At 37.7% G+C, this 13209-nt stretch overlaps 1 protein-coding gene across 1 annotated transcript; it reads left to right on the forward strand.

The window, feature by feature from the left end:
• The first annotated feature begins 1308 nt into the window (after positions 1-1308).
• On the forward strand, positions 1309-1824 carry LOC141702126 (uncharacterized). Its single transcript, XM_074505814.1, has one exon. It carries the CDS (start codon positions 1309-1311, stop codon positions 1822-1824), a length of 516 nt encoding a protein of 171 aa, XP_074361915.1.
• Positions 1825-13209: the final 11385 nt, after the last annotated feature.

A 13209-nucleotide genomic window follows, 5' to 3' on the forward strand; every position in this document is an offset into this window, starting at 1 on the left:
CACGAGAGTAGTCAAACGTGGGCCATGAGCTCACAAACCCTAGCATTAATTCCAACCTAGTTTTATGCCCTTAATATTTGATGTTGTCTATGCGAAGAAGGCATCAACCAAGGTAACCACAAGAAGTAGAAATAACGATCTTGACGGAACATCGGATGGAGCTACTCAAATGATCTCATCTACCGTTGAGATTCCACCTCACTTGACTTACAATACTCAAGGGATGAATAATCCCGTCATCCCATCCCTGGATCTCATCCAATCCCAACTCTAGGGGAAAATCCTCAAAGCTCAACTCTGAACGTTCCTTTGGGAACATAACATATGGGTTCTGAGATGTCAATTGTGATGAACCATAGGCTAGTAAACCCCACCTATGGGATGCCATTATACCCTGAGGTTGGAGGAAGTAGGCTTCCCCCGCCTGTGGTACAACTGTCTACCCCTCAATTCGATTGGATCTTTCAGAGATTTAAGCCAGGTTTTCATCAAACAGTTCATCAGTGTTAAATTGCATGAAAAAAGCTCAGCTTCCCTCATGAGCATTACACAAGGATCAAAAGAGTCTCTCAGGGATTACCTGAATCGTGTCACGAATGAGGCCTTGAAGGTCCCGGATCTTGATGATAAGGTGGCCATCATTGCTCTACAACCAGGGAATAAGGATGAGTTCTTCAAAATGTTTCTAGCTAAGCGCCCACCAGAGAACATGCTACAACTCCAAAGTAGATCCGAAAAATATATACAGGTCGAGGAAAGTATGAAAAAGATGGTGGTAAATAATGAACCTGCTGGAGCCAAGAAGTGGAAGATAGATCAAGAGTACAATGCGACGAACAAGTATCCTTAAGTAAACAAAAACCTGATTCACCTCCGAAGAAGGACGGACCCAGGAAAAAATTCACCGAATATACGAGATTGAATACTCCTATGAGTCAAATCTTGAAAAATTGAGAAGGATAGAGATGTTCACTGGCCAAAGCCTCTAACGGATGATCCTGCCAAATTGGATAAGAGCAAGTATTATCGATTCCATAAAGATGTTAGCCATAACAGTGATGAGTGCCAATAACTGAAAGACGAGATTGAATTCCTTGTTTGAAAAGGGAGTTGAGCAAATACACCGGAGATGGTAAAATGGGTGAAAAGAACAATAATGGGAGAAGGAATTACGATGATCGAATAAGGGATCAAGATGATCAGGGGTGAAACCCCTAACCACGAGGCCCGGTGATTATTATGATCTTTGGAGGACCAAATATCGCCGGCCCTTCTAAAAATTCAAGGAAGGCTTATGATCGAGAAATCATGCATATGGTTGGAGAAGGCCCGAGATGGGAAAAGACTAGAGTATCAATATCATTCAATGACTTTGATTTAGAAGGGGTGACATTTTTTCACGATGATCCTCTGGTCATAACGCTTACCACCGGGAACAACCCTGTAAAAAGAGTCCTTATAGAAAATGGAGCATCGGTGGACATTCTACTTTACGATACCTTTATGAGGATGGGATACACCGATTCACAATTGACCCCGAGCGATATGCCAATATATGGATTCTTTGGAGTCGAATGTCCCGTTGAAGGAATAATTAAACTTCCATTGACAATGGGCCAAGAGTCAAGTCAAGCTACTCAAATTTTAAACTTTATGGTGGTTAAGGCTGGATCAACTTATAATGTAAACATGGGAAGGACATGCATACATGCCTTTATGGTAGTTCCTTCATCCTACCATTCTATAATCAAATATCCAACTAGGAATGGGGTAGGAGAGGAAAGAGGAGACCAGAAGATGGTAAGAAGCTTTAATGTAGCCTAATTGAGGGCAGATGAAGCCTGGGGGAAAGTTCTCCCCATTGAAGATATGAACATTCGCGAGAATGACGAAAAACGAGGAGAACCAGCGGAGGATTTAATCTTGATTCCTTTGGCTCTTGAAGATTGTTAGTCGCTAAACACACGCTAATTATACACATAAGTATACGAGTTCGCAAGTAGTATAGAATCTTTTCTAGTTCATTCCCACAAAGACTGTATTGGTTAACTAATTAATTCACGCACTTAAGCAACAATGTATGGTTATTATTCAATGCTAAGAAGATGACAAATTGAGGTTGTTTATAACTAAGAATTAAACTAATGATTATAACTATGAGAATAAGATTGATTTAATTAATATATATGACAAACATGGGATTCTAACTTCATAAAATACTTTATTCAATAGCCTTATTGTTCTTAACCTTAGCATGCAATGGTGATGACACTAATCAGACAACACGAAACTGATAAACGTCAACTTTCGTTGCACGAGTACCATACTACCAGACATCCACAAAAGAGATAGAAGCTGAATAGACACCAATTATATTGAGACCCTATATGTCTATAGAATTTGAAAACATAATGGTTTAAGCACAAGTTATATATCATGATTACACAGGGCAAGTAAGATGGTTAAAATTACCTACGAATCATGCATATCGAATACATGAACCTATGCTAGCATGGCAAGTTCTAAATCCTTAAATTCATTTTTGCTTCATCAAGAATTAACAGATTATCTTATAAGTTTGTGACGCTCATAAAACGAATACGCACAACCAATACTAGGATATCATATAATCACCAAATACCAAGGCATCAAATAATTTAACTAAAGAAATCCATAAATAAATCCGCTAGAACCCCACGATAATGATTAGCCCATAATCGGACTCATCATCAACGTGGGTTCTGATGAAAGCATGGTATATAAAACGTAGTCTTGATAACGAATAAATAAAACCAAGTAGAAAACAAGATTAAGGTTCACAAATAAGAAAACTAGCATCCAAATATAACTTAAAACAAAGGTTCACAAGTAAAAACAAGATCTTCTTCGTCTTCGTTGAATCGTGCTAAAACAGTTTTCTTACGCTGTCCTTGATATGTCTCTAGCTTGATTACTTATTAAAAATGACCTAGAGTTGTTTATATAGAAGCCCCATGCAGCATAGAAGTCTTCCAATTCGAATTAGACTAGAATCAAAATTCTGCATCCCGACACGGCGCGTCCGCGCGCTTAAACAACGCGGGCGCGCTGTCATTCTGTGCTTCGGCGCGGCCGCGCGCTTGATCAGTGCGGGCGCGTTGGGCTTCTGCTAAAACTAACTTATTTATTTTTCTTGCAGCTTCAAGCCGGATTTCAACGAGTTTTTATTCCAACACCACCTTGACACCAAATTAGTAGGGCTGTCAAACGGATAATTCGGATACGGATCTGCCTATATCCGGATCCGGATCCGAATCCGAAAAACCGTATCCGTATCCGTATCCGAATCCGGAAATATTTAAAGAATAATATCCGAATCCGGATCCGACGGATACTATCCGGATACGGATAATATCCGGATCCGAATCCGATTTTTAATCAGATTTTTTTATTTTATATTAAAAATTTAAAAAAATAAAAAATAAATAAAAATATAGTTAAAAATAAAAATTCATTTTTAAAAATAAAAATAAGTGATAAAGTGATTTAATTATATTTTAATTTTTCAAAAATTAATTTTATTTTTATTTTCAATATAATCATTATCTTTAAATTGTTGAACTCAAATGATTTTTTTTATATGTCTATAAAATTTGTATAAACATAATATTTAATATATATATATATATATATTTGTATGTGTGTGTATACATAAACACACTATAAATTTAATATAATATATTTTTAAATTATTTAAATATTTAAATATATAATATATTTATTCGGATTCGGATATTATCGAATACGAATATGCCTATATCCGTATCCGTATCCGCAATCGTCGGATTCGAATACGGATAATATCCGCTTTGTGTCGGATACAGATAATATCCGCTTTATTTCGGATACGAATGCGGATTTTTCGGACGAATATCGGATTTTTCGAATTTTTTTTACAGCCCTACAAATTAGCACCAAAATAATGCTAATGCACCTGATTACCTAGATAATGCCTGAAATGCAAAAACACTCGAAAACACGTTAAAATACTTAACAACTTGAGTATAAAGGCATCAATTCAAAGCTTATTAGAGCATTATAAAGTGTCATAAATGCAACTCAACATACCCTCAGACTTGAATCGATGCATGTCCTCAAGCATAAACAGACTCAAAGTACAAGAAATAAAAATACATGAATGCAACTAATATGAATACAACGATCCCCATAGAGTAACTAAACCAATCAACAAGCAACACCTCAACAAATGCAATTATTCGCATAAAGATCAACCAAATCTCACAAATCAACCTACAAACTAGAGACGTGCGTGTGTGCAAATGCTTACAGATGTACTATCGCAACTAGATCGACAATCATGACTCACTACTTATCAAGACAATCGCAAGTTTATAAATAGAATAAAAGCTAAACTCAAAATAACTTATAGCACTTCAATTTTTATATCAGAGTTTTGTATGGATTGATGATATTATTCACAATAAAATAACACAAGTATATTTATTTGATCGTGCAATGAGTGAGGTCCACAAAAGACTTATACAATAGCCATGTAGCGAGCGTTAGGTTAGCGAATCCCAGACTATAAAAACCTTAGGTCACTAGGCACAAAGTCCCCTAAGAACTTAATAATTCGAGTACTAAAGAGCCCACTCGCGATCAATTATACATCACCTTTATTCTTTTCTTTTTTTCTATTTTTTTTCTTTTTTCTCTTTTTTTCCAACAATATTTGAATGAGTGTGTTTCGCTCCATCTCATTCAACCCTAGACTACTCATAAAAATATGAGCCAGCTACTAGCCATTTGACACCTAGCCACACAACTAATAATGAAATCCAATTTTCTCCAATTTTTAAATATCCATGTCTTTTATTACTAAGAGAATATCTTAAATTCCAAATATAAATAAGCGATTAAACGTCGACAAACAAACAAACCATGACTATGATCTAGCACTCTAGCAACCTATAAGACTTAGTAAAATAAAAGTATCTCTAGCATGAAACTCAATCCAATAAGACTCAACATTACTAAATACGACATCACTACACTAGCATCAATATCACAAGTCAATCAGAAAATTATCTAAGGGATCATGTTATAATGCAAATGCATGAAACTACATGAACAAAATATCATAAAACTACCAAAAATAAAATTAAAAAAAAAACTACATGGCAAAATATAGCAAAAAATATGCAACTATATGAAATAAAACTATTATGAATATGCAAACTATATGAGACTCACACAAACTATATTGAGACTCACACAAACTATATTGAGACTCACATATTCCTTCAACTACTACCCCCAAACTTAAAATATTCATTGTCCTCAGTGAAGGTAATAGTAAGGAATCAGGCATACCTACTGTGAATCAGAATCCTCGCCCTCAATGGGTGGATTGTCAGGCGTGTTTGGAGGTGGATACACGGAATCCTCACCAAAAACCGGCCACTGGATGTTAACACCGGTGGCTCTAAAAGCTGTCCCAAGTGCCTGGGTGAGATCGTGTGCAAACCGACTATGGATGTAGTGCATCGCATCCATCCTCCTCGCGAGATGCCTATACTGCGTCGAACTCAAATAAGCTCCCATCTTTGAACCTGCGGCCTCCTCCTGCTGCTGCGACGAACTAGCCTCCTCTCCATACTGAGCTCTCCAAGCTGCTCGGCGGGCATGCTAAGAACCTCCTACAGTAGCAACCTCCATGGGCACACCACCTGGAAGATGATTATATGAATAACCAAGCCCCATAAGATCGGGCTTCCCTCCATACCACTCCTGCATGCTCTGCAACGTAGAACTATCAATAGAAGCACTGAGAAGCTGCAGCTGCTCATGTGCTGGACAATGAACATCAATTGTCACGCATAACTTCATCACAACTGACGTATACAGAATAGCACATGTAGTACCTCCCCTCAAAAATCTCAGAATCCCCTGATATATCACCATCCCCAAGTCAATATAATCACCCTGCAGAATCCCCCACAGCAGACGAGCACGTTCTACAGTAATCTCATGCCCATGCGAAGATGGCTTGATGTTAGCATAAATAAATGAGTTCCAAGCCCGTGCAAACCTGTTCATGCATGACGCAGGAAATGTGGAGTAATCAGTAGTGCCCCTCTTGAACTTCCAATGAGTCTCAGGCACACAGAGAGTAGCAACGATAAGATCCAAATCAAAGTCCTCTGGAGTCTTATCGTTCCAAGTGTCCCGACCAACCTTTCTCGCGGGCTGCTCAATCACCGCCCTGATAGCATCAGCACTTTACTCTACAGTCCTCCCCCTCACCACCGTGAAGTCATTCTTCTCCGCCTTGGCGTTTGTATAGAACTCCCGCACAACACTCATGGGCACAGCAGCGGGCGCCTCACAAAAAGAAATCCAACCCATCTCGAGAATCATATCTAACAGCTTACCATCCTTCCCTGATGGCAGAAAACCTCGCTCCTTAGCAATAGGCTTCGAGAGAAGCCTCGTGTACTCCTCCTCAGCCTTAGGAGTAGAAAACCTGGGCCTCACACCACCCGCAGATGAAGAATCGGTGGTGCTACTTTCAACTTGTGTTCTTTGTCTCTTGGGTGCCATCAGGATTGAAGAAGAGAGAATAAAAGTTTAAGTGTTTAGAGAGAATTTGTGTTTGAGAGTTTGTGAATGGTGTAGAGGTTGTGTGTAAGTGTATGTATTTATAGTTGGAGAGGTGTGAATTCTATAAGGAATAGAAGTGGGAATTGATTATGGGAATCGTGGAATAATGGAATTGATTAGGAGAGGGAATTATAGGATGTAGAAGAGTAAAAATCGGGTTGGAATTGATTTTTGGTTAAAAATCCTGATTTTTTCTTAAAACTGCCGTTTTTATAGTTTTTTTCGAACAGGGACCCTATAACAGAAAGGGGGAAAGCTTGCCTAATACACAATACCATGAAATAAAGAACATTCCTCCAGGCATTGGGGGAAATTGGCATGGAAAATTTTGCAAATCAGCTAAAAGCCCAAGAATAAACTCATGAAAAGGAAACTTGACCCCAAATGTTATGGAACTTCTGTAAAATAAAAAGAATATCAAATTTCCAGTGGCAAGTATGATCATCACGGGCGCGCTCACTCTTTGGAAAACTGGCGCGGGCGCGCTTGGTTACCGGAAAAATGGCACAGCCACGCGCTTGGTCAGCACGGGCACGCCCAGCTTTTGTAGTTGGCCCTGAATTTTTTTCTTTTTCTGATTTTTTTGTGTTTTTCTCCTTTCTTCTTGCTTCTTCTACCTACTAATATACAACATACTTGGGTTGCCTCCCAAGAAGCGCTTCTTTTACATCGCTAGCTCGACGTAGATATCGAGATCAAATGGACAATAAAACGACACTAACCACCTCGCAGTTTACCGTGTCACCATAGTATTGCTTCAACCTCTGACCATTTACCTTGAATGCTTGGCCCGGATCATTCTCAAAAATTTCCACCGCTCCATGTGGAAACACAGTTTTGACAATAAACGGCCCTGACCATCTTGACTTCAACTTTCCAGGAAAAAGACGGAGATGAGAGTTGAACAAAAGAACTTGTTGCCCTGGCACAAATGACTTGTGCACTAGACCCCGATCGTGCCACCTCTTGACTTTCTCCTTATACATTTTTGTTGTTCTCATAAGCTTGCAGTCGAAACTCATCGAGTTCATTCAATTGAAGCATCCTCTTCTGTCCAGCCGCATCCAAGTTCAGATTCAACTTCTTCAAAGCCCAATATGCCTTATGCTCGAGCTTCACAGGAAAATGACACCCCTTACCATAGACCAACTGTAACACCCCCAGATCCGGGGTCGGGGATCCGGGTCGTCACGGTCTTTCTTTCCACAATATCACTTCACTTAATTAATAATAATAACCTTATGATGTGACCCCACACTAACACACACCACAACCCGTTATAGTCTCAGAGATGAAATTGAAATAAGTACAAGTCTTTGAATCCACCATTTAACAGTTATTACAACCCAAAATGATTACTTGATAAATTTACAGTTAATTGCCATTATCTGCCACAAGTTATAATTATACATAATTTGATTCCCAAAAGTAGATGGTCTGAACTACATTAGATCTACCTCTGCAGCTATAGCAGCTACAACATCATCGGGAAGACGCGGGACGCTTCCCACGCGCTTGCGCTGGGTCTGCTGGAGTCTGGCCATCTCTCCTAACTGTTGTTGTGTGATGAAGAAATAAAGCAAGAGTGAGCCTTACAGCTCGCAAGATAATACATAGTGATAACAATAATATAAGTATCTAAATGGATACTTACTAGAATCTTTATCATGCGTAAGATAATTACTTACTAGATATAAGTAAAAACAAGGAATGAAGTTACCAATACTTCACTACACTTATATCATTTATAAAGCTACTTGAACTACCACCGTTCAAAGTATTATAAGCTTTAAAAAAACATCCCATAGATGAGACCACAAGTTAAGACTTGAATAGATTCAATCTTTGAAATATTATTGAATGAAATAAAGTTACGAGATACTTTATTTAGTCCCGATATATATATATATCCACTTATATATCTCTTAAACATTTCCTGGAACCTCTGTTATGTAAAGTATGAACAGAGTTTGAAACATCCAATGAATTTTGGAAAGGAAAAGAATTTTGGCATAAACCAGATATCTTGCTGATCAGGCAAAGATACCAATAAGTAACCTTTTCTACTGTAGATGGATGAATTCCTCACCGGTCATCACCCTGGCCGTACTAGGACCTCGCGCTAGACCGTTACCCGGCCACTCACGCGTTGATGGACTGCCACCCAGCCACTTACACTTTATAGACCGTACCCCGGCCTGTCGCTTATGCCGACTCAATCAGATGGACTTACTTCCCGAACATTGGGCAAGTAATCAAATTGTTTTCTCAAAACAGCAACCATGTTGCGAATATAAAATACACCACAGAGCCGGATCCCCAAGATTTTGAGCGAATATTTAAGTCTCCTTCGAAAGGAAGATCTTAAATCGAAAAACGAGTTTTGGGATCCGCTCTAACTTTTAAAATCATTTTGAAGACTCGAAAACATTTTTAAGAATGTTTGGAGTAAAGCTGATTTAATGAAATAAATCAGTCCCGATATATTAGAAAATATCTGAATATTATTATTTAAATAATATTCCCATAAAGAATAATCTTTATAAAAATAATTGAAGTAGAAGTTTTAAAACTTATACTTGAAACGAGTATTAAATAACCAAAGATACACTTATATGAAAGTATTATCTTTATTTGAATAATCGAAAATAAGTTTGATTATTAACACCTTATTCTTTAATAAAATAAAGAATATATTTCAGTAATAAGCGGAGTCATAATACCTCGAATGAATATTATAAATAATATTCATTAAATAAAATAAAGGAGTCATACATCCTCAAATAAATATTCAAATAATATTCAATTAATAAAATAAAAGGAGTCATAAGCCCTCGAATGAATATTCAAGATAATATTCATTAATAAAATAAAGTTATCGAATAAACCTTATTCGATTAATAGTTTTGAAAACTATAGCCATATATATATAAATATATATATATATATAAAATCTACTCGGGATCCTCGACTCCCGGTTTTAGAAAATGTTTTCACCTTTGGGTCCCTATACTAAGGGTATATTCAATTACCGCTTATCTCTAGCATAGGTATTATGCAACGAATAAGCACTTGAACCAACAGATATATAAATCAAGAATACGAAACAGGCATGCATATATATACCATATCAGCATGCTTCAATATATCGCAACATTTGCTAATTAACCAACATGCATCTATCGCAAGATAATGCATATACATATATTCATCACAACAACAGTATAACGGGTAGAAAACTTGCCTGAGCGACTTGGGGTGATAAAAGGCTCAGGACGAGTCTGGTAACCTATAAACAACAAGTTGGAATTAAACCAAAATCACTTGTAAATCTATACTTTAACTAACTTAGACTCTAACGCTTGTTTTGCGCTCACTGATTCGCTTAAGTCACTCGGGTACCCTCGGCTCCACCATTTTTAATAATTTAACCTTTACGAGTTTTAAAGCGATTCCTTCGCGAGTGTCTTACCAACTACCTAACACACTTACCATAAATGTTTCATACATTAATTAACCCTTTTTGGTCTTTAACCTATGTTTCAAAGTAAGGCGAGGGGAAAAGTTTCGTTCGCGAAACGCCGTTACTTGAAACGGTCATTTCTCCTAAACCGTGCATCGGAATCGAACGAACTACATATCAAAACGAAGCTCGTAACATGAGCTATCTAGACATGGCAATGGTCATAATCTAGCAGGGGGTTCTCGGGTCCTAATGTTATGCACAAAAACAGTCTAAAGAAAATCGGACGTTATGACGGCTATGTTTACGCGATTTCTAATATTTTAAACCATTCAAAACCATTCCAAATCAACCTCAAATCCAACATACAACCAACATCCATCCTTATCACATCATAACAACCCCAACCAATTCAATTTAATCATTCATACTTATGCCTAAGCTTAACTTTAATCATACTTAAGTTCTTTTAATCAAAACCACAACATTTACCATTCCATTTCACTACCATTTCAAATCCCAAACTCTAATCACAACAACAAGCTACAATATCATCCTACTAATCAAAATCATCTTATAATATATAGGAATCTAGGGTTTGGAGATGGTATACCTTCCTTGAAGTGGTGGGAGGAGCTAGGAAGCCTTAAGAAGCTTTGAGAAGTCTTAAGAATGCTTGGATCTTCAAGAAAAACAAGAAAAACTTCAAGTTAAAAACTTGAAAACACTATTCATAGTCTTCTTCTTTGATTAAATGAAGAAGATTGAGAAGGAATTAATGGCTTAAACTCATGATATAGCCCTAACTAAGCATGAAGATGATTAGAGAATTTACTCACCAATTTAGGAAGCTTGGATCTTGAATTTTTGAAATTTCTTGCCTAATGAATAGTGAAAAGCCGAGAGCAAGGATGAACAAGGCCTTGGTTCTTTTTGATTTTTGATGAAGAATGAATTTACTTGGCTTGGTTGCTTTGGTTTTGTGTTTGATTTAGTCAATTACCTTCTTGCCCTTGAATTTGTGTGGTTACAAAGCCACCACACCTCCTTCCTTCCCATGTCATGCTTGTGTCATCCTCATGATGTCATCCTCCCTTCCTTGTCCTCTTTCTATTGGTTGGATGACATCATTCCCACTAATCCCTTTGATTAACTTCCTAATCGTTTGCCTAATGACCGCTGATCTGTTATACGGTTCGCTTAACTTTCGTTCTCGTTTATCGTTTGAAGGATCATACCCGGGATCTTATTACTTAGGTTCCCTTAACCTTTCTCAATACATTATATTCCTTTTTATGATCCTCTATTATAATCCTTTAATTTAAATCCTTTTTATCCTGTTACCTTATACTCAATTCTCTCTGTATCTTGTAGATTTCCGGGAAAAACCAAAGTGTTCGGAATTGGATTCTGACGATCTTTACATACACTTATATACTACATAGAGTACTAATAATATCCCAGAATATCCATAACAGAACCCCTACATAGTGTGGCGTGAAAAGTTTTCTCATTCAGCTAAAATACTATTCACAAGGGTTACAAAAAGTTGAAAATTTTGGGGGTTATTACACCAACTGGTACGGAGACATTCCCAATGGAGTCTTATATGTTGTTTTATATGCCCAAACAGCATCATCAAGCTTCAAAGACCAATCTTTCCTTGATGGACACACCACTTTCTCAAAATGCATTTGATCTCTCTGTTAGATACCTCAGCTTGACCATTTTTCTAAGGATGATAAGCCATGGCAATGCGATGATTCATATTATACTTTTTCATCATAGTAATGAACTTGTGATTGCAAAAATGCGACCCCTCATCACTGATTATGACTCTTGGAGTTCCAAACCTTGTGAATATCTGCTTGTGAAGAAAATTAAGCACCACTTTCGCATCGTTCGTTGGCAACACCATAACTTTAACCCATTTCGACACGTAATCAACCGCTAACAAGATATACTGATTGTTACAAGATGAGACAAATGGCCCCATAAAGTCAATTCCCCAAACATCGAAGACCTCAACCTCGAGAAGCACATTAAGAGGCATCTCATCCCTCGTAGACATATTACCCACATGTTGACATTAATCACATTTCAAAATGAACTGATAAGCATCTTTAAACATTGTCGGCCAAAAGAAACCTACTTGAAGAATGCGCGCTGCTGTCTTTTCTCCACCATAATTTCCTCCATAAGCCGTCGAGTGGAAATCTCGCAAGATCCCCTTGTTTCGCTGTAAGGAATACATTTCCTGATGATTTGGTCAGCTCCTTGTCGAAAAAAAAATGTCTCATCCCACATATACCACTTCATTTCATGTAGAAACTTCTTCCTTTGAGCATAGGATAAGTCGGGAGGCATGATATTACTCACAAGGTAGTTCACAATGTCAGCAAACCACGGTTCTTCTTCTTGCACTCCAAACAGCTACACGTCAGGAAAAGACTCATTTATCAATGTCTTGTCCAATGAAGTGGCATTAGGATTTTCTAAACGCGAGAGATGATCAGCGACTTGATTATCAGTTCCTCTTATGTCCTTGATCTCTAGTTCAAATTCTTGGAGCAAAAGAACCCATCTAAACAATCTAGGCTTCGAGTCCTTCTTTGAGACGAGATATCGAATTGCAGCGTGATCAGTGAAAACTGTCACCTTAGTCCCAAGTAGATAAGATTGAAATTTCTCAAAACCATAGACAATAGCTAAAAGCTCTTTCTCCGTAGTAGTATAATTCAGTTGAGCACCATTTAGGGTCTTACTAGCATAGTAGACCACATAAAATATGTTATTCTTTCTCAGCCCGAGAACTGCTCCAACTGCATAGTCACTTGCATCGCACATTATCTCAAAAGGCTCATTCCAATCAGGTGCAGTTATGACCGATGCCATGATTAAACTTTTCTTCAATGTCTCAAAAGCTGCAAGGCACTCATCATCAAACTTGAAAGGAGCATCTTTCTCTAACAAACTGCACAAAGGCTTTAAATTTTTTGAGAAGCCTTTGATGAAACGCCTGTAGAAACCCGCATGACCAAGAAAACTACGAATTCCCTTAACAGAATTAGGTGGAGGAAGAT

Source organism: Apium graveolens, chromosome 2, assembly GCF_009905375.1.
Source record: "Apium graveolens cultivar Ventura chromosome 2, ASM990537v1, whole genome shotgun sequence".
Taxonomy (NCBI): Eukaryota; Viridiplantae; Streptophyta; class Magnoliopsida; order Apiales; family Apiaceae; genus Apium; species Apium graveolens.